This window comes from Gastrolobium bilobum, unplaced genomic scaffold (genome assembly GCF_033153095.1).
Source record: "Gastrolobium bilobum isolate Gb01-03AN ecotype WA unplaced genomic scaffold, APGP_CSIRO_Gbil_v1 utg2184, whole genome shotgun sequence".
Lineage (NCBI taxonomy): Eukaryota > Viridiplantae > Streptophyta > Magnoliopsida > Fabales > Fabaceae > Gastrolobium > Gastrolobium bilobum.
Window position 1 is genome coordinate 540902 of NW_026899222.1, and position 22036 is coordinate 562937.

General features: G+C 32.1%; 3 protein-coding genes across 7 annotated transcripts; 2 read left to right on the plus strand and 1 right to left on the minus strand.

The window, feature by feature from the left end:
• Positions 1-2935: 2935 nt before the first annotated feature.
• Positions 2936-7574, minus strand: LOC133288489 (calcium-dependent protein kinase 2-like). 4 transcript variants are annotated; one of them, XM_061486256.1, is made up of 8 exons: positions 6315-7574; positions 5917-6060; positions 5638-5790; positions 4960-5075; positions 4539-4706; positions 4323-4450; positions 3857-3956; positions 2936-3775 (listed from the first exon to the last, which is right to left on the minus strand). In XM_061486256.1, exons 1-8 carry the CDS (start codon positions 7018-7020, stop codon positions 3701-3703), a joined length of 1590 nt encoding a protein of 529 aa, XP_061342240.1. In that variant the 5' UTR covers positions 7021-7574; the 3' UTR covers positions 2936-3700. The 4 variants fall into 4 exon arrangements, with proteins under 4 accessions (XP_061342240.1, XP_061342241.1, XP_061342242.1 ...); XM_061486257.1 differs by having other exon boundaries at positions 5638-5795; positions 5904-6060; XM_061486258.1 differs by having other exon boundaries at positions 4533-4706; positions 5638-5795; positions 5904-6060.
• Positions 7575-13285: 5711 nt separating this feature from the next.
• LOC133288477 (NEP1-interacting protein 1-like) lies at positions 13286-17005 on the plus strand. The gene is made up of 7 exons (XM_061486232.1): positions 13286-13294; positions 13381-13440; positions 13857-14115; positions 14467-14618; positions 14758-14841; positions 14954-15118; positions 16865-17005. Exons 1-7 carry the CDS (start codon positions 13286-13288, stop codon positions 17003-17005), a joined length of 870 nt encoding a protein of 289 aa, XP_061342216.1.
• A 689-nt stretch (positions 17006-17694) lies between these two features.
• Positions 17695-21628, plus strand: LOC133288502 (reactive Intermediate Deaminase A, chloroplastic-like). Of its 2 annotated transcripts, XM_061486279.1 has the most exons (7): positions 17695-17930; positions 18037-18152; positions 18261-18305; positions 19068-19141; positions 19224-19273; positions 20171-20285; positions 21476-21628. In XM_061486279.1, exons 1-6 carry the CDS (start codon positions 17744-17746, stop codon positions 20263-20265), a joined length of 567 nt encoding a protein of 188 aa, XP_061342263.1. In that variant the 5' UTR covers positions 17695-17743; the 3' UTR covers positions 20266-20285; positions 21476-21628. The 2 variants fall into 2 exon arrangements, with proteins under 2 accessions (XP_061342263.1, XP_061342262.1); XM_061486278.1 differs by lacking the exon at positions 21476-21628 and having other exon boundaries at positions 20171-20576.
• Positions 21629-22036: the final 408 nt, after the last annotated feature.

Here is a 22036-nt window from a genome sequence, read left to right on the forward strand (position 1 = left end):
TTTGTTCCTTCTAAGTTAAACTGATGTATTAAATCGTCAATGTTACATGTTATAGATGTATTCCATGGAGGGTAAAATATATCAATGTAGGGATGTTCATAATAAGAATGGTTGAAACCAAGATATTGTTTAAGCTTCTCATGTACTATATATCAAAGGGGAGAATATGTGTAAAATGATTATGGTGGCTCTACACTGTTGCAAAGTAAAAACTCATAAGAACATAGGATGATAGATGCCCCTTCCATGAGACAACTTCCATGAGACAAAGAGGTATTTAGAGAGGAGATATCTCTCTCAAACGTGGGAGAGAGAATGGGAAAAGTTATTAACTTAGTCATGCCTAATCTTTGAGATTAGGCATGCGGCACCAATTGTTAGTGTACAATGGGCATCAGTACAGGAAAAAATAAAAGGAGAAATTCTTTGTGTTAAACCTTTATGGCTCATCATGGGATGCCATAGATGTGAGCTACTAATATTGGATCCAGCTTATTAGGCATTAAAGGGATGGCCAAAACAACATAAATAGTTGAATAATGAATATTTTTCTAGTCAATGATAGTTCGAGGAATATAGATATATTTTTGTCTTAAAACTAGCCTACAATGTAACTAGATTACTTGAAATTCCAAGAACAGGGTAATAAGTTGTAATTTTTCCTATTGTTTTAAGGCAAAAAAATTAGTTTAATGTTTTTTAATAAAATAATTACGCATTTATTACAGCTTTGGAAATAATTACAGAACTATTGCACAATGTGACACACTTTTTGGGCGTCACATGTGAGTGTGACACCCCATTGAGGCGTCTCATCCTAAGCGGAGACGCCCCAATGGGACGTCACTTATCAGGTGTTGACACGTATTATTTTTTTTTCCAAGAAAAAAAATTATTTAATCATAAAACTTTTGAAGGCCATAACTTTTGACTCGGGTATTCAAATCAGGTAATTCTTTTTTTGATTCCACATAACTTTTCGAGATCTACGCAATGACATCTCATTTGATATATTTTATTTCTCACAAACATAATTTAAATTTAAATCAGGTAATCCTTCTTCCTTAGAGATTTAGAATATTTATTTAATTATTTCCTTTATTAATACAGATTTTTCAAATTGATTTTTGAGTTTAAATAACAAATCAAATTTTTATTTTGTTTTCCTTATTAATAATAATTGTTACTTTTAATTTAAATCACAAATCCAATTTTTTATAATAAAAATAAAAATAAAATTATTTTTTTAATTTAAATCACACATCAAATCTTGATTTATTTTTTATATTAAATCACAAACGCAGAACTCTGAGGCTTCTGAATTTAAAAATGTGACACTGTCAACACGTGTCAACACCTGACACATCACCAATCACCTCTAAATTGGTTTTCAATCAAGAGACAATCACGCCTAATTTAGGTAATTTTATTTTTGAAAAACATTTATAAGCCATCATTAATTTCAGACCACGAATAATAGCCCAGAAGCTTATAGCATTAATCATTAATTTCAAAAATAATATCCTTCTTCCTTAGAGATTTAGAATGTTTATTTAATTATTTCCTTTATTTCTACAGATTTTTCAAATTTATTTTGTAGTTTAAATCACAAATCAAATCTTTATTTTGTTTTTCTTATTAATAATAATTTTTATTTTTATTTTTAATTTAAATCACAAACCAAATTTTTGTTATAATAAAAAAAAATTATAGAAAAAATTTAAATCACAAATCAAAATTTTATTTATTTATTTTATATTAAATCACAAACCCAGAACTCAGAGGCTTCTGGGTTTAACCGCTCTTATAATACTATTCTTGCAAATTAAAATTATGTTTGTGAGAAATAAAATATATCAAATGAGATGTCATTGCGTAGGTCTCGTAAAGTTATGTGGAATCAAAAAAGAATTACCTGATTTGGATACCCGAGTCAAAAGTTATGGCTTTCAAAAGTTATGGAAAAAAAAAATGACACGTGTCAACACCTGATGAATGACGCCCCATTGGGGCGTCTCCCCTTGGAATAAATCTTTGGTACTACTTCTGTACCTAGATTCAGTGCATCCCATGAATGAGAGCCTTACATATCAGATGAGAGAAAAAAAATTTGACAGAAAAAAAAAATATTTTAGCTGATATGTAATATTTTCATTGGTGGGATGCACTAAATCTTTGGTACAACAGTAGTACCAAAGATTTATTCCTCCCCTTAGGGTGAGACGCCTCAATGGGGCGTCTCATGTGACGCCTAAAAGAGGCGTCACATTGTGTAATAGATCTGTAATTATTCTCAAAACTGTAATAAATGCGTAATTATTTTATTAAAAAGCATTAAATTAATTTTTTTTGCCATTGTTTTAAAGAATCAAATTTATAGATTTAACCGGTTTTCATGAAAAAAAAATTCATTTTATTATTATTATTATCTACTTGAGCAAGCCATCGTTATCATTTAAATTTCAAATTTACAAGCAGAAGATCAAACATATTAACACTTTTACACTGTATATGTTTTAAGCTAGATCCAAAATAATATAGATAAATGTATTTATGGGAGATGATTTTCTCATGTCACTTGCTAAGAAATCATCTCCTGTTGCCATACTAATTTTTTTTTTTTTTAAGTTTTTTTTTTTTTTTTTTTTTTTTTTTTAATGGTGATGGATCCCACTATGTAAATGTCTCTATGGCAGAAGATATATATAAACTGAAACATAAGAAAATGTTTGCCTATATTTATACGAGCAACCAGCCAAAATGCTATAGTCTACTACTCTTCAATGTATGTAAAAAAATTGGTCCAAAGAGAGAACAGTACTTCATTGCATGAGCAATTCAATGAATTCATGACGACTCTTTCCACAATATTGACCGTTTCCATTTGAATTTTTCTGTTAACGTTACCAAAAATTATACTTCATTAAAAATAATTAAGATAAAAGGCAGAATTATCTAAATTGACTAGCGTAAGTGTTCAACCAGTTAGTTTTCTTTTTAATTTATTAGATAGCTACTGAATTTGTTTATTTCAACCTGTTTAATGTAGCTAAAATGTCGTATCCAAACACACAATTTTAAATTCAAAGTTTTTACAAGTACCATCATACATTGAAGCATTGTCACTGTTCATAAATCCAACACTTGGTTTGACTTGATGTGCTTGTCATCAGGCAGATATGGAAAGATCTACCAAAGGTTATATGCTAGTTGTCACAGAATGTCCCACCAAGTTTGCTGCAAACAGAAAATGAAAGCCTACAAAACCTTTTCTTTATGATTGACCTCTAATCCACTTCAGTTCTCATAACAAGCGACAAAAATTTCCCTTAACAGTAGCCAATAAACATTTCATCGGTAGAAGTGCAAACCTTAATCAACAATAGTAGATGAAGATTTCGAGTTTAATAAATTGCATAATCTACTTCGAAAATCACCTTTCCTAGGTGAGTCTATATTTCATTCGTGTCCAAAAGAACTCAAAAATAGACTTTAAAGTGAAAAAGAAACCAAAAAGAGAAGTAAGAGAGTTGACAACAAGTCACGTGGAGCATTTTAACTCAAGCAAATCTAAATTAAAAGCTTTACATGCCTATATGATGTATATTTACTTTCGGAAGCCCTTCTCAGAACTCAAGTATACGCCTTTTCAATAGGGTGTCTTAGCTGCAGGACACTCATTCTAGTGACATTGTGTGATTTAGAATAGCTTGCCTTGTTGTTGGGTTCCACTCCTCATCATTGCACAAAATTCTTCATAGTTTATTCTACCATCCTGAGAAACCACAAAAACGAGTGTTAATTATGGAACTAGAATATGAAACTTGTAGCAAGTCAATACAACATATAGGCTTACATTATCTGTATCAACTTCAGATATAATTTCCTTGATTGTATCTTCGTCACCCATACCATATTCCTTCATGGCTGTTTCCAGTTCATCTCTTGTAATAAACCTGTGATGGAATCAAACAAAAATCAAGGTAGATTTTGTCATTACTCTTGAAATCCAAACAAGTTAGAGCTATTCATCAATTAATGATTTTGTAATGAATGTGCTTCTTGATGTAGGAAGAAATGGGATTTCTGGTAATTGATCCTTGTTTATTATTAAAACCTTAAACATATGCATGAAACTTGGTTGACAGACATGACACAAACTTCAGACGTTGTACCCAATAGGCAAAAGATTCACAAGGAACATAGTGAAACTTCAAAGTTAAAAGCAACTGAGGTTGAGAATGCATACTCAGGGAAAAATATTAGCTAATTCCATAATGTGATAGATTGGAAAAGAAATACTAATTCCCAATAGGACTTACCCACTGTTGTCTTTATCAAAATATTGGAAGGCCTTGTAAAGATGCTCATCTCTTTCTAATCTGTGTCTATGCATTGTAGCAGTGATGAATTCTATGTAGTCAATTGTGCCATCTCCATCAACATCAGCCTAAATTTAAGCAAAAGAATGTAAGTTTGGAAGAATAAAAGGGAAAAAAAAAATAGAGGTTGAATCTTGTAAATCAATAATAGCTTACAGCTTCCAGAAGCTGCTGCACTTCAGCTTCAGTAAGCTTTGAGCCAAGTCTTTGCAATCCTGCCCTCAGTTCCTCATAGGTGATTGTACCACTATTGTCAGTGTCAATATTTGTAAACATTGCCTTCAAACCTTGGATCTCTTCTTCAGAGAGATTTTCAGCAATGACCTAAAAGATTATTCAAAATCCACTCAGTTCTTTTGAATGAAGTTACATAAATTCGAGTTAGAATGAGAACACTAGAAAATATTTCATGTCTCTCAATGTGTAGTTATTGACTGAAACATGCATTGGCTTAAAAATTAGCTTTTTCTATTTTTAGCAGTTGATCCATAGGCACAGAGGTACCAAGTATGCCATCTAACAGAATAAGCTTAAAAAAGCACTGTGGTCTCTTCATGCAGCTTGTGGCTGGACTAACCTTGAGGGCAAGTTTCTTTAGTTTATTCATTGCTCTGAATTGCTTCATTCTGGAAAGGACTGCACTGTCTATTGGCTTGTCGGAAGCATTTCCATCTTCTTTAATCCATGGGTGCTCTGATTATTCATACAGTACATGGTTTCAATTAGTACAGAAATTACAATAAATTCACCAAGAAAATTCTTAAGGATGCCACAATCATCCTAAAAGTAATGGGAAACAGGTACATGTCACTGCATCGAAACATCGAAACTTAGTTACTATCTTCCTTCATGTTCAATAGTATTTCTTTTTCTATCAGATACAGAATATCCTGTAAGAAACAATTGACATGCTTAATAGATTTGTGAATATATCATCTCTGTAAAGTCTCAAGTCTCAATAACTAACATGTTCACATGCAACATTGGTATGTGTTGTCACACCTATAAGTTTTTAAGCCATGAATTCATGTTTTATGTGCAGAACTATTAACTATAACAACTGGTATATATTGGGCGTGGAAAAAAACTATACCCCTCCAATATCTTATCTTCTCAATCTCCCCCAAGTACACACATAAAAGTACACACATAAAAGGACCAAGTGGGAAGGAAAGTCAATCTATCAGACACAATTCAGATGAAGTTAAATAAATTTCACGTATAATGAGGAGAAATTACAATAAAAGTTACCTACCAAGAACCTGAGCAGAAGTAATGCGTTTCTTTGGATCCTGTATAAGCATCTTACGAACAAGGTCCTTAGCACTATTTGATATGCTTGGCCATGGATGACTTTCAAAATCAATATGACCTTTCTGTATGGCATCAAATATTCCCTTTTCCGTCTCTATAGACACATTTTATGAAAAAAAAATTAGTCAAGCCTAAAACGTAATAGAGGGGAAAAAAGAAGAAGCTAGCCTCCAATACAAGGTGATTATCCTATTATGAAAATATCAAAGTGACAGTTTACCTGCCCAAAATGGAGGTACGCCACTAAGTAAGATATAAAATATAACTCCTGCACTCCATATATCTATTTCCTTCCCATATCTACGACGTAGAACTTCTGGAGCAACATAATAGGCACTGCCAACTATATCACGATACACCTTTCCTGGAAAAATAAATAAATAATAAAAAGTTTAGTATTCACTGATCAAGAGACAAGACATTGCCTAACTAACTATACAAAATTTGATTAGTTTTGGAAAGAAAACTACACAATTTTTCCCTAAAAACTTTAGCAGCTTATTCAACGCTAAAATTTCAAGATTATGCTACATTTCACATACTTTTCATTCTTGAATTCACAAATATTAAAAAATTTAAATATTAAAACAAAAGACCATGAATGAATAAGAAATTTACCTTCCTCAATGAATACCGACAAGCCAAAATCTGTGGCCTTGAGAATTGCATTTTCATCCTTACTGGACAATAAGAAATTCTCAGGCTTCAGATCCCTATGCATCACACCCATAAAATGGCAGATATGAACAACATTAACAATTTGTCTACATATTGAAGCTGCAGCTCTTTCACTGTAGTGCCCCTTGGCAATAATCCTATCAAAAAGTTCACCACCTGCACATAGCTCCATAACAACATGAACCGAATGCTTATCCTCATAAGCACCTTTGAACTCAACAATGTTGGGTTGTCCACTCAAATGCTGCATAATTTGAATCTCCCTCTTTATATCCTCCTTATCAGATTTGCTAACAAGCTTCCTCTTTGAAATGGACTTGCAAGCATATCGCAAGCCAGTTGAATTCTCAGTGCACAAATAAGTCACCCCAAATTGGCCTCTCCCCAATTCTTTCCCCAATGTATAGAACTGCCTAACATCCTCAAATGGTTTCCCAAGAATTGTATCTGACCATTGAACATGTTTTGGGCTCATGGCAAAAACAGTGGGCTTCCATGGTGCCTGAGGTGGTGCTGCTGCATCAGGGGCTTTTGATTGGTTGACAAAAGGTTCATGAGTCTTATGATTACGCATACCACCAGCCCCAACATGTCTGTAAACAAGGTCTTCTGGTTCTGATCCTTTTTTACTCAGACAACAACCCATGATTATGACACAAAAACAGAAGGAAAGAAAAGATTTTTATCAGGTAACACAACACTGCCTGAAAGTGATTCAGTCAAAATATGAAAAAGGATTGAACCCAGATGAGAATTCAAGAAGACTAAGCAGATTGATGACTAAAGTATAAAGCTTTGTATATTCAGATGAGGCCAGGGGGAAGAATATACATAGTGTGAAAAAGCCAAAGTTTGAAACTTTGATTCAGAAGGGTATGTGGGGAAATGGATCAAAGTATCAGGTTTTATAAAAATAGAGACTAGAAAGAGTCTGAATTCTGAAACGGAAAGGATAAAACCATAAAGTGGGTGAGAATCAGCAATCAGAATCAGCAATCAGGAACCGAGTCAACTATGGGATTTGGATTTAAGCAACGTTACCTAAAAATTCTGAAGTTATTTACGATGAAAACAAGATAAAGGAAAGCCACCAATAATCCAGAGAAAAGAATATAAAGAGAAGCTTCCTTCTTAAAGGGACACCTGCTATGTTCGTGACTCTAGGTCCGAATCAGAGATGCGTCTTCTAGTATCACAAGACATTATTCTATTGCTTCACTCATGAAACATGGTGCCACCTAAATAGCTAATTAATGTTCGTAAAAATTTTATTTACTCTAAGATGCTCATGTTTGGCATATGTTTCTCTTGTAACATCTCTTATTATTTTGTCTGTTCGTATACAACTAGAAAAAAAAAAAAAAAAAAAAACACTAATAGAAGTTATTTAGAACTTATCCATATTTAAGGCTATATTTAAATAAATATAATACTTATTACTTTATAAAATAAGTAAGGGTAATATAAAATAAACTTGAGCTTGATTTCGTTAATCAAAAATTCTAATTTTCTAAAAAGTAATGGTGATTCTTAATTCTACAAATGAATCATGAAATTGAATCATTATCTTATATTTGCGTAAACTACAAGTGAAAGACTCATTTAATCACAAATGAAATCATGATAAACTTGTTAAGAAAAAAACAAATACGTTGTGATTGATCATGGTGATGTCATGACAATCGGTAAAGTGGGACCCACTGACACGTAAGAAATAAACGTGGACACGTGGTATTAAGTCGATTTTGAGAGTAATTAGGGCTGAAACAAACAAGAAAAGTAGAAAACGTGTACACGAGGAAGTGCACCTTAACGATCATTGGCTAGCACACGGTTTTGATTTCATTTTTCTTCTTTTCTGAGAGTGAATCATACATTTTCTGTCAAATTCCCAAATCCGGTGTTTCAAATAAATTTCCTTCATAACACGGATTCGCTGTATCTGCATAATTCATTTGCTTAAGGGACCACTTCAAATCAAATTGTTTTATAATTAGTAAATGGGGAAGATATTGAAATAATTAATTAGTGTTATTATTAATGTTACTATCAATCAATTTCACCATTAGATTAATTATGTTGATCTAATAATTATATTTATTTTCATCTTTGTATGATTATAATTCTTCATATTTAATACTTTATATTTATTTTCATCTTCGTATGATTATGATTTTTCATATTTAATGTTTTCACATTAAATATGGGGAATCATAATCATACAAAGATAAAAATAAATATAACTGTTTGATCAATATAATCGATCTAACGGTGAAATTGATTGATAATAACATTGATAATAATACTAATTGATTGTTACAATACCATATTGCTTAGTAAATTAGATCAAAATGACTTAGGTTCTTAAATATCAAACTAAATCACAACTTTAAATAATATTTTATTTGGATTGTATTGTTTGACCGATTGTTTATATCGTGATTAGTATAAATAATAAGATATTGAAATATAATAAAAAATAATTTAAAAATATATAATTAAAATAAATATTTATTTAATTATTTTCTATATTAATATAGATTTTTTAAATTAATTTTTAAGTTTAAATCACAAATCAAATCTTTATTTTCTTTTTGTATTAATAATAATTTTTTAGATTTTTAATTTAAATAATAAATCAAATTATTATTATTATTTATATATTAAAAATTACAAATCTTAATTTAAGTATCGTATATATCGTATCGTATGATGCATTATCATTTCGTCCGATATAAATCCTTTTTCGATACTCCTCATGATATGTATTGTTGCGCTTATGAATTGTATCTTATCATACAAATCGTATCGTGTATCTTAAGATACTGATAATTATGATTTAACTTAATACATTTCAAAGATATTGTCCAATCAAATTCATTATATTTTAGCAATAATGAATAAATAAATAACAGCAAAATAATAATTTAACAATTTTAATGTTTTATGTGAAATATACATGTATAAACTATTAGACCAAAGACTTATATATTCAAACAAACTAAAACTAAACCACAAACCACAATTTACTCAATTTATTCAGAATTTTTGAACCCCTGACTCATCACTTTTTTCATTTTCTTTTTCTTTTTCTTTTTGTAGTGAAGTGTTTTTCTTTTACAAAAAAAGAAGATATTCAAGGGACTCGTCTTTTTATTTGTGTAGGAAAGAAAAGTTGCCTCCTTTAACATGAAAAATCATTTTTCCTTATTATATTATAGAAAAGCATTATTATGTTGGGTTTCGTGGATCTCTAGCCAATGTAGATAATTAATAATTTATCTTCAGTGAGCCAAAAATGATGTTATTTTGAGTTGAGAAAAATATATTTTTATAATTCTAATGTATTTCATAATTTTATTAATCGTTACCATTTTAATTTTCTAACCCCAAAACGATATCATTTTGAATTTGGGATAGGTTATTCTACCTACAATTTTTTCTGCCTACCTTTGCCTACCACTTTAAAAGATGATTAGATTAGAATCTCAATTAATATTTATCTTTCTCTCTCCTCTTTAGATTCTGATCTAACGATATTGAAGAATGATAGGCAAAGGTAGGCAGAAAAAATGATAGGTAGAATAACCTATCCCTTTGAATTTATTGAAGATAATTTTATCTCTAGTCATTGGAGAAATATTTTTCACCTATTATGTTATGGTTTCGCTACTCAAATTCTTAGCAAAATAATATGGTGTAAGTTATATATACAAATTTTGTATTTACAAACTACATTATGCATTCCTGTAATACATTTCTTGCGAAATCTATTTTTGAGAGTACATAATTGAGTTTGTAAGAGTTTATAAACAAAAAATTTTGTAAATATAATATTTTTCAAATACTATTATGATAGTTATTTTATTACAAATGGTATCGAATGATAATTTTAAAAAATAATCCGCTAAATTAAATATGTAAATAATGATATTACAAATAATTTTCTCTGGTTAAGACAAGAGAGAAATCCATTACTTTATATGCGCTTCACATAAAGCCCTCAAACGGGGAACACATTTCTCGAAAAAACAATTACCGAAACTAACTTCACATATAGTATGAGGTGAAGGGCATGTTTTTTTCCTGGTTTTTGGGGTAATACAGGGGTGGTCTTGCTTTGTTTAACTCTCCTGTCACAATGAAAGCAATTGCTTAAGTTTTGGAAGCTATAAAAGAACATAGCTTTCAAGTTATACTAACCTTCTTGAGTCCGCTTAGCTAGTTGAGTTGCTAAAGCAACCTTTATTTTTGTCGAGATGTCATTTTTTGTTTTGTTTTGTTCTGTTCTGGGTTTGGTTGGATGAGTGATTAAAACAGTGAATTAACAAAAGAGTGTTTATGTTGGTGAGGGCGAGTAGCGTGGCCTAGGCTGCAATGTCTTTATACAACTAGTATAACCAGGTGTTCTAGGCCCACATAATGGGCTTCACATATGTGGGCCTCCACGTAATCGAGAAATTATGGGTTTTATTTATTATGAGGTAAATCTCTTTATAAAAGAGATCGTATGATATCAGAATTTATCCATGATATAAACCCAAATGGATATGTTTGGTAGGCGTAAACATAGTCACCAATTAAAGGGCTAGCTACTTTATTTTAATAACTTTTATAAAGTTGCCATAACATTACTAACAAATTAATCTTGATAGGTGTAAAAAAAGATGTTGTGAAAGTAGATTGATGTTGCCAATTAACAGTACATATTACCCCATGTGATAATCGAAGGGATCATTGTTTTTCAACTTATAGTCCAACCCATCTACCACGTGATATGATGCTCTTCTGTTACTATATTATATCCCAAGCGAGTGCTCTGGTTAGGTTCTTAAAATAACAGCAATTAATGATTAAGGTTCAGCAGGGCTCATCATCCAAAATATTATTGTACCCCCCACCAAAAGCAATTAATTAATTTTATTTGGGGAACAGTCTAATGTAACGAAATCATAATCAGCTAGCCATGTTAATCACATACATGTCTTTTTGTTTCGAATCTTTCACTTCGCTCCAAAATTTCTTTTCAGTCGAAGTGCTAAGCTATTACAAGTGAAAACATGTTAACACACCAAAAACGTGACACAAGGACATATTGTTGTGCATAGTAGGACCACGTATTAAAGATGGGGGTGTCTGATTGCCTGTGGCTGTGATGCTCTGATATAATATTGGGCTTATGACTTCATCTTAAGTCAAAATATTCATAATCGTTAAGTAGATTGATAATTAGTTGATAGGCCATGCAAAAATATCACTGGTCTACCAGTACTTAAGAAGACAAATTGATATTTCAATTATGCATTCTCCATCTCTAATTGAAACAGCCAAAAGGCCCAAAACAGATGCATTAATATTAATATTCAGCCAAAAGGCCCAAAACATATTAATAAGTAACATATATAATTTCAATATAGCTTTAGCAGGCAAAGTTGATCGCGCATTTAGGGCATACGACAAGATACCTTGTTCATAAGAGTACCTGAAGGGAAGCCTCAACATGACTCATGTGATGCAAAGTTTGGCTTCAGTAATCCCACAATATGTGCAAAATAAGGTGACAAGAAATCATATAGTTATAAAAAACTTTTGGGACTGTAATTTTGAGGTTTTGTTCCTTACGAACAATACAGTGAAGATTGATTCTTCATCAACAAGCAGAATGCATATTATATTGAAATTCTTTAACTCTTAAGATTCTCAAATTAATTCCTACATAATATAAGTAACAAAAACATATTGCATTCAACTGTTCACAATTTTACTGTCATTTTTAACACCTTGAAGTAATCAAAATTGATATGAACATTTTTCTTATCTCATTTTGGGAAGCAAAGTAACCATGTTCTTAGATTTGATGCGCCAAGCTGAAAATGTTTTCGTTTGTTTCTGATAATGTCTTTGAAGAGTGCAGTTGCGGCTTCTCAATTCCTCCACACACACACACACATACACAAAAAAGGAAAACGAAAACCATATCCTAAAATAGCGTGATGAATTAAACATCTGTGTTTCACAACCACATATATACGTCAGGGACATTACTAAGAAAAGTAGAACGGGACCACAATTTACTCTATCACCTTACTGCTACAACTAGCTCTGCACACACTCTGACTCATCTCATAAAAATGGCATGGAAAAAATACCGTTCTCTACCTTTTGATTTTGAAACACATTAACATTGTCTTATCATCAATTTTTTGCAGTCCATGTTATTGTGCCTAACTATATAGTGCAGTTCACGTTGCACAGCTTAAAAAATAAGGGACAAAAACCCATTTATAGCTTAACTTGTGGTGAACAAATGAGAAAAAAGTCCAAAAAAAAGTTTTTTACTTTTTTTAAATTCCTTTATTATATTAACAAACAAAGGATCATGTTTTATTCATATCTCACCAAATTTTTGTTTGTATAGATATTTTGCAAATCAAATATATTAAGTTGTCGGCCATTTTGAGTATTTATTTAGAAAAACGAAGAAGATAATTACAGGTCAAGATGCATGACGTGCTCCATGAGACTAAATATCAAAGGCATATCTACCCAACAATTAATGCAATTAAGTCACTTGTTATTTATGTACTACTAACTCTCTGTATCTCAGCCCACAGAAGCAATCTAACCAGGAACCACCTTTCCAGCACCTTGTTTTAGTTAGTTTCCTGTTTTCCCTAGCTCTTGAAACAGCCCATCACGAACCTTAATATCTAAACTTTCCTTTATAGCAAGGAAAGGCGAGAAATATGAACTACAAGCACTAAGGATGGTCAATCCTACCACCACCTCAGTTAAGTTTTGTGTGATATGAAATTTTTAAGTTCTTATATTGGTTTAACTGACAATAACAGAAGAATACCAAAATCAATCCACTCAATGGTTTCAGGCCCCATTTGACCAATGAGAACTAGATGAACCCGGTGAATTAAGCATCACCATGATTTATCTACATGACTATATTTCATGACATTAGTGAAAACTAATTATTGTTTATATACCCTTTTAGGTAACCAACAAATTGACTCCAGCAGCCAAATTGAAAAACAAAAACAAGAAAAAAATGGTGGTAATTAAATCACCCTGTGGCGTCTTTTGTTTCTGGCATTTTCTGTGTGTTATAAACCTGTCCAGAGTTTTATTTTCATGTCCATAATACAGAGCAGTTCCCATTTATTTTACCTATTCTAATCATGCAGACCCCAAAATGCTACAATGTATGAGATTTTGGAGCTAGGGGAATAGTTTATGTCTTTCAAAATTTCAGTGATCTAAGCAGTAACATTCTTTTATTAACCATTAAATTCTAAACAGTACATTTACATATCAAAATTCTTGTATCACTTTTACACTTGTACCACTTTATTGTTTTATTATCTAAAAAAAGTAAGCAGCGTGAGAGTGATATTAGTTTTGCTGGCCTACTTAGATTCTATTGCTGGAAAGATAAGCTTTTTAAAAACTAAATAACATGGCTTCCCTCAGCCTATAAATGGTAGTCTATCTGCATCATTTCTAAGCAATACATTTAGTGCATTCTTATCCTCTCAATTTGAAATTCCTATTACCAACACTTCTCCAACTATGAGCAAGTGGTTTTCTGGAAAGATAGAAGCAGTAACAAGGTGTAAGGAAGTTTTTTCTTTGTGGGTTTTGGCTAGCATTGGCGGTTATGTAGTTGAGCTATTCATGAAAGCTATGGAGATAGTTCTCTTTTCTGTATTTACTTGCATTCTGGCATTAGGTATGACGCATTTCTCCCCTCTCTATTTGTTAGTAGCATTCACATGGCTCTTGCATTGGCTTTTAAAAACATTGCTATATAACGTTGTATATCTCATAATTTAGGCATGTAAATTAAGGTCTATGTCAAACATTTGGCTTTATATCTCAAAGTTATTGTAACTCATTCAAGTCAGATTAAGCTCTATATAGTAGTTGGCTCTGGGTAAACACTGAAAGCAGGAAAGTGAAGAAAGAGTGAGGGAATAAAATTAAATAGTGGTTGGCATTACTGCATTAGCCTCTTTAATTGTGAAGGTAATTGGAAATAATTTGTGTATGGTGCCATGAGCAATGTTTGATCTTGGCACAGGAGGGTCAGTAATAGGAACAATTGCCGGAGCCATCAAAGGCCAGACCACCGAAGCTGGTTTTCTTGATGGAGCTGTCAAAGGAGCAATTATAGGAGCCATTGCAGGCATAGAATTGGTGAGTTTTTCTGCTGTTGATGAGCCATTGTCCAAGGTAATACTGCTAGTTCCTTACTTTGGCAATACAATGTTGTATTTCTTTTCCAATGACCCATTTTCTCACCAGTAACTACTACCTAGTAGCTAGTAGCTAGACCAATTGTGCATGTTTAATATTTGGTTTTGAATTACAGGTTGCCCTGTTGAGCAGTTTATTCAATGGACAAGTCTTAATGGAATGGATATGTCCAGCTGTTGCACAAGCCTATGAGTTGCATGTAAGTATTAATATAAAAGCTAACTAAATGTAAAATTAATCTTCTGTAGACTATGTTTTGAGTTATTGGAATCAAAATTCTAATCACATTTGGTGAAACTCATTTGTTTCAGATCAACACGCCAGAAACTATTTACAGAGAAGTATCAGATATTTTTGATATCAAGGGAGTCGCAGGGATGCCCCAGAATATCATTCTTAAGCTTCCTTTTCAGCAATTCAACTCCAGCAAAATGTTGAAATTATACAATAAGTCGTGCTGCTCAATTTGCTTCCAGGTGAGAAATATCTCAGAGCCCTGTGAAATTTCCATGGTTCAAAGAATGTAAACAAAAGTTGGTTTTAGGTAACCAATAAATGAATAGACGCATTTCCGAATTAAATAGAATTAGAGTTAAATTTAAGAGGTATATTATATTTTAAAACTTTTTATTTATAAATTACATTATGTATTCTCGGGAATGTATTCTTAACTCGGTCTATTTTTAGCAATACATAGTTGAATTTGTAAAAATTTATAAATAAAAAATTTGTGAATATAACATTTCCCAAAATTTAATGTATAACCTATGACGTGACTAGGATGTATATACTTTCTTCCCTGGGTTATTGCTTCAATAAGTAAAACATCACTTGTTCCAGCAAAATTTCATTTATTTCATATTGAAACATGAATTCTTAAAACTTCATACTAAGTCTTCAAAATATTTCACTCATTTTACATTCAAAAAAAGATATTTCTGGAGTTAATGCAGATAAGTTATCTGTATTTACTTCCAAGACGACGTCGTTTTGATATTAAAATATTAAAAAATTATAATTATAAAGACTATAATAACCTTAAAATAAATTAAAATTACAAAAACACTATGATTTTCGCCCCAAACGACGTCGTATTGGACTTACTGCAAATAACTTATCTGCGGTAACTGCAGAAAAAATAAACCCTTATTAGTTCCTGAATACTTAAAGGGCTTTATTAATCTCATGTTGTCTCCTACCATAGAAATAATCATAGGTGGGGCTCACTCACTTAAAAAAAATTAAAAATTAAAAATTAAACTACATGAAAATCAATGGGTATGTAAGAAAGAGATATTATCTTAGGTGGCATAACAATAATATTTTCCATACTTAAAACCCAAAACAAATCTTAAAATGTTAGTTTCATAAGTTAGTTAGTCTGTAAGTTAAGGCCATTTTTGTTCACAAGTATAATTGTGACACGTTAAGTTGTTGACGTGGCCATCAGATGATAATGATTCCAGCTTGGATTAGAAAAATTCTCTTTTACTAGCTTGAAACACGTTTTTGATCCTAACTTAAAGGTTCTTTAATTCTATCTACGCTTCAAACAGCATCAAACTAGTTCACATCAAACATAAATTGGCTTGATTGGTGGGGGCTAAGAATCTGCGTATATTAATTTCAATCTGACAGACTAATATGAAACTAATAGTATCAATTCATAAATGATCTAATTAAGCTGGTTCAACGCAACATGTTAAATTGGTAACCTAAAACTAAAACAAATATGTCACACACTGGGTGCGTAGGTTTCAAGAATTTAATTACTACTAAAAAATTAGTATGATTTCTCGCGAACCAAAACTAATATTTTAGGAACATGGTGGTAATAAGCTTTAAAAAATTTGAGACTATTATTTTCTTAAAACCGAAGTGGTATTTTACTCATAATATTTTCATAGGATGAATGCATTTTATGCTCATCGAAATTTATTTTAACCTAATAATATTCTTTCCTGCTCCATCATTATTTTAACATGCATATGACATTGAACCAAGTGAAAATACTCATTATTTGACCTAAACTTATACACAAATAAAATTTTTGTGCAGTATCAATACTTATTATAATTTAATAATCATATTGATTAAATCATTTTTTACAAGAAACCCTTATATAGTATATATATATATATATATATATATATATATATATATATATATATATATATATATATCTTAACACGCATATTAAATCTTTATATTTTGATTTACAGGATTTTGAGGATGGAGAGTTGGTCAGGATACTTCCAAAATGTGGCCACGTTTTTCATTTAGAATGTATAGACAAGTGGTTAATCCAACAAGGATCATGCCCAATGTGTAGAACTTATGTTCCAGACCACATTCGTGAATAGTAGCGTTTTTGTGGTTGCAAAGTAGGTTGAGTTGTTTACAAAAAAAAAAAAAGTAGGTTGAGTTATTGCCATGCATTAACCTCGTGATGCCGAAGTTATGAAGTTATTGTGAATACAAAAAAAAAAAAAAAAAAATGCTGATACTAGTAAATGAAATTAAAAGGGTATGAAGTTGACAGTGAAAGGAAATAAAGCTTTAATTTTGATTCGACCAATGAGATTCAATATGTTGTAATGATATTTCCCTTGAAAGAGGCACATGATCATGTATTTATTTTTCATGAGCCAGTGGAAACAGGTGGTTGGACATTTTTTTCTAACAACATTTACCACATATTTCAACAACAAATTTTGTCGCAAACAGCTAGCCTATCAGAATAGGTTGGCACACCAGATTTTTTACTTCTTCTTTTTCATCAACATTTTATAATAAAGACCTTTTTGAAACAATTTTATTCATTTTTGTTTTGTTTTAGAATACAGTGAATGTAAACATTAATCAACAGTATCACTTTATGTTCTTTTCATCATTTTCAATCAATCAAGAAAACGATAAACCCAAACTGTTATTTGGGCCTGGCCCACGATGACGAAGATGTCCGAGCCAATTAGCCCAAAATCGTAAATGAGTACCTCGGATAAGGGTAATTCTGGAAAAGTAAACACCATTTCAGAATCCAAAAGACAAAGACTGAGGTTGTGTAATGTGTTCAGAGTGAGAGTAAGAGTGGCAGTGTGATGGCGTCGTGGTGTGCTGCGAGGTGCTTTCAAATTCCGGCGATGGACGGCGGTGCAATGTGCAACCGGGCTTCATTGGCCGCCGGAGTAGGGTTTTTATCGGTGGCCGGCACCTCTTTGTGGCGTTCCTCTTCATCATCGAAGCGCGCTTTGCCATTCACTTGCTTGAGCATTTCTTCTGATGCCCGTAAGTGCAGGGAGTTCGTTATGGGAACGGTTTTTCTGTTAATTTCTAACCATGGAATTTTCGAAATCCTATGCTGTCAATCATTTTCTGCTCCCTTGATTCGTAGATATTAAGGAAGCTGTTCAAACAGAAAGAGCCCCTGCGGCTTTGGGGCCATATTCTCAAGCAATCAAAGCCAACAACGCTCTTTATCTGTCAGGTGTTCTTGGCCTTGTTCCCGAGGTTTGCCAACAAGTTCAATATTTTTGTATACATGTGCATTTATAGTGTTTGTTTCTTCCATTTCGTGCCCTTATAATGTTAATACGTGTTTTTTGCTCTCTAATGCAGACGGGGAAGTTCATCTCTGATAATGTTGAAGATCAAACAGAACAGGTACCAAATGAGAACTTTGAACTTTGATTGCTATTTATTGCTTTATTTTCTCTTGCTTCCTGTACTCGTGGATGATGCTGATTTTATCTTGGTATATCAACAATCAGGACTCAATAGTTGTTGCTTTGCTTGGTTCTAAAATCTTGGTTTTCAGTTTTGGTTTACTTGGTCTTGATTTGCTTATGCTTTCTACAAAAGGCTAACACCTGATGCTCAGTGGTTTTTGTGAAGTTTAAGTTTTCACGATCTTGAAGTGGGAAATTTTCCCTCTACCCTTATATGAAGGTTCTTATTAATGATTCAAAATAATTGCTAAGAATTAGAAAGCTCACCGCCTAAACATTTGTGAAAATGGACCAGCACTTGTATATTATTTCAAGAAAAGTATCTAACTTCCAAAACTTCAAGGAAAAAGAAAAATAACTTTTCAATGATCAAGAGATGCTAGTGAACCTAACTGGAGAACATTATCGATCTGTCTCAGCGTGATAGAAGCGAAAACAACATTTTGCCCTTTGGATGGGAGCTTGAACTTTAGCTGCCAGAGGAGTTAACTTTGGCAATTTCCAATAAAATAGTGGTGCTTAGTCCGATAAATTTTTATGCACGTCTTTTTTTCTTTCCTGCAGAAGCCGAAAACCAATATTTGAATGTCATTGTTGTACGCATGTAAACCATTAACATATGCTAGTAACGTGTTCTTGATGTTGCACTGCACTTCTTGATTTTGTTTCTTACATATGAGATAATTACACGTTGCAGCTTCTAAAAAATATTGGGGAAATCCTTAAAGCTGGTGGTGCCAGCTACTCATCAGTTGTTAAGACAACAATTCTGTATGAATTCCTCGCTCATCCATAGTTGGGTATCATTGAATTCTGACAAGATTACTAGTTTTTGAACATTTATTTCCTGCAGATTGGCTGACATGAAGGACTTCAAGAAAGTCAATGAGATCTATGCCAAATGTGAGTTCTTTAGTAGTGATTTGAATGTTTCCTTGACACAGTTTACATTCTCGCAGAAGGCGAAGTCTGCACTAGCTAGTTTAGGTGGAAAACTGAGCAGTGTCCTAAACTTTTACACATTTTTCATTATTATCTTTTAATAAAAATAGTTAGCCATCCATTTCATATTGCAGATTATGAAAGCCCCGTATTGACAAACTGCTAAATTGTGCTAATTACAAACGAATTTCACTTTTCACAATAATTTATATCGTGCTGTAAAAATTTATCCTGCTTAATATGTGGGCTGAGAACATGTTAGCCTGTTATGTAACATGCATGTAGCATGACTGACCACTGACCAGCTTTTAGATTGAAAACTCTTATAGATATAAAATTATTAATGTAACTTCACCCAAAAGCTTAAGCTATTGGGTAGATGGTTGTTTTACATGGTATCAGAGCTGGAATGACTAAGTGATCACGAGTTCGATTTTCACAGTTGTCCCATTTTATAGTGGAATTAGGTAAGTACAAGGTAAACCAAAAAAATGGGCCTGTGCAATGTCCTCGCTTCAAGTTCAAAAAGCTCTTGCATGAGGGAATGTGTTAGAGAGATCTAAAATCATTATTGTAACCTCCCCAAAAGCTTGGGTCGAATTAATTCTTTACAAATATCTTTATGCTTTTTCCGTAGTTTAAGTCCGGAAGAATAAAGATTCATCTGTTAGCTTGTCATTAAGTGATTCCGGAGGAAATTTATAGGTTTTTTTTTTTTTTTAAGTTTTACCTTAAATATATGCCAAGGGTGAATGCTGTATGATAAGTCTTTCCACCTTAGTTGGTATTCTTTATTTTTCACTAACGCCTTCAGTAATTTGAATAATCTTCATTTACCCGTGGTTCAAATGGTTTCAGACTTCGCTTCACCTTTCCCAGCTCGTTCAACTTATCAAGTAGCTGCCTTACCATTGGATGCCAAGATTGAAATCGAGTGCATTGCGGCACTGTAAGCATACATCAGAAAAGCCAGGTTAATAATGCAGGAGGGAACATGTCTTAGTATTGGAGTTTTACTTTGGCTTGTTCACTTGGATGCTGTTGATCTTGTCATTGCATTTACTCTATTCCTCGGACACTCAATATTATATGCCCTTTAAAAGTGAAAGAAACTTGGTCATTGAAAATGTTCTTGGGTGTAGCTTTTGTAATATTGTCGCATAAGAAGAATTATGGGTGAAGTCAACTCTGCTTGTTTTAAATTAAATCAGTTTTTTTTTTTGGTAAATAAATTAAATCAGTTTAAGTGGGAGATGTTTTTCATTTTTATTTTATTTTGTTTTTTTAATTTCTCTACCGGTCCATAGATTAATTGGCTACCAAATTGTAACTTTAATTTTAATTCCTCACCGCCAAAGATTGAGTTTCCGCGTATCTAGTCTTGGGAATTTTTATATTATGGTTTTTAATGTTTTCATATTGTGGGAGAATTTTTTTTCATATTATAGAGACCTTGTATGGGATTTACATCTATTAAAAAAATAAAAGAAAATATTATATGAAAATTGAAGAATCAGTAGTTGGAGAAAATAATTCTTTAGAGAAAATGTTTTCCCTTATATTATAGTCAGTACGGGTGAAAGTGGGGTTGAGTTGATCTACGTCCTAGCATATATCAGGCTAGACTCAGTCTATTACATATAGTCAAATAGAACATGCTCGGATTTTTATAAAAGCCTATTTAGAAAGCAGGTTATAGTTTTTTTTTACATGTCAGGTCTATAAGCCTGAAGCCGGTTTATATTATATTATTTATTTTAAATTAAATAAAATAATATTATTCATAGTAGTACCAAATGGTGACAGTTCACTTAGTGCATGTGAGCTGAGTAGGTGGTGAAGGACTTAGGTTCGATCCCCCATCAATTCTACCTTTGGGAGTGACATAAAATCTGTATCAATCTCCATAATAGCATCAGAATTAATATTTAGTACTGGAGGAAGAGTTATTGATATATATCATTCTAGATTGGCTGAAAATACCTTTCAAACTTTAAAAAATGGTAGAGATTGGCTACGTAAAAAGTGTGGCTTAAAGAAAAAAACAAAATGTGTAAAAAGGTTTTTTTTTTTTTTTTTCTTTCTGTTCTTTAATCTTATTTTTTTTTTTCTACATTTACAAATTGTTTGCCAACTTATATAACCTTGGAATTGTATTTGCAGGGGAGAGAAGATAATGAAAAGTTTTTGGCTTACTACAAGCATCATGATGCATTTGTTGGATTCGTGCAATTATTTTAATTTACATAGTATGGATTGATTTGTTGAATCTGATGAAATATATATTATTTAGTTTGGACATCTTGCTTCTGAAAGTGACTTAAATGCAGATTGTGATAAGTTGTTGTAATTCATGATTTTGTTTGAACGTTGAAATTGTGATTTTTGTTTTAATAATAAAATTTGAGAATTTTGTGAAGTTGATTCATGTTCTGCTTGAAAGTTAAAAATTAACAGGCTAATGGCTCAGGCAAGGCCATTTGTTTTTTTATAAATGTGTCAAGCCAGGCTAACAGTTATACTCATACTATGCTATCGAGCCAGATCAAATTGAAATTTTTGGGCATAGGCTTGGGCTTTACGGGATAAAGCTCAACCCAACCCAGCCCACTTTCACCCCAAATAGTCAGGTAGTGATCCAGCTAAGTTGTGGATCGAAAACAAAACTAGCGACTGGGGGGAAATAAAATAAAATCACTAAAATATTACAGATTGTTAACACAT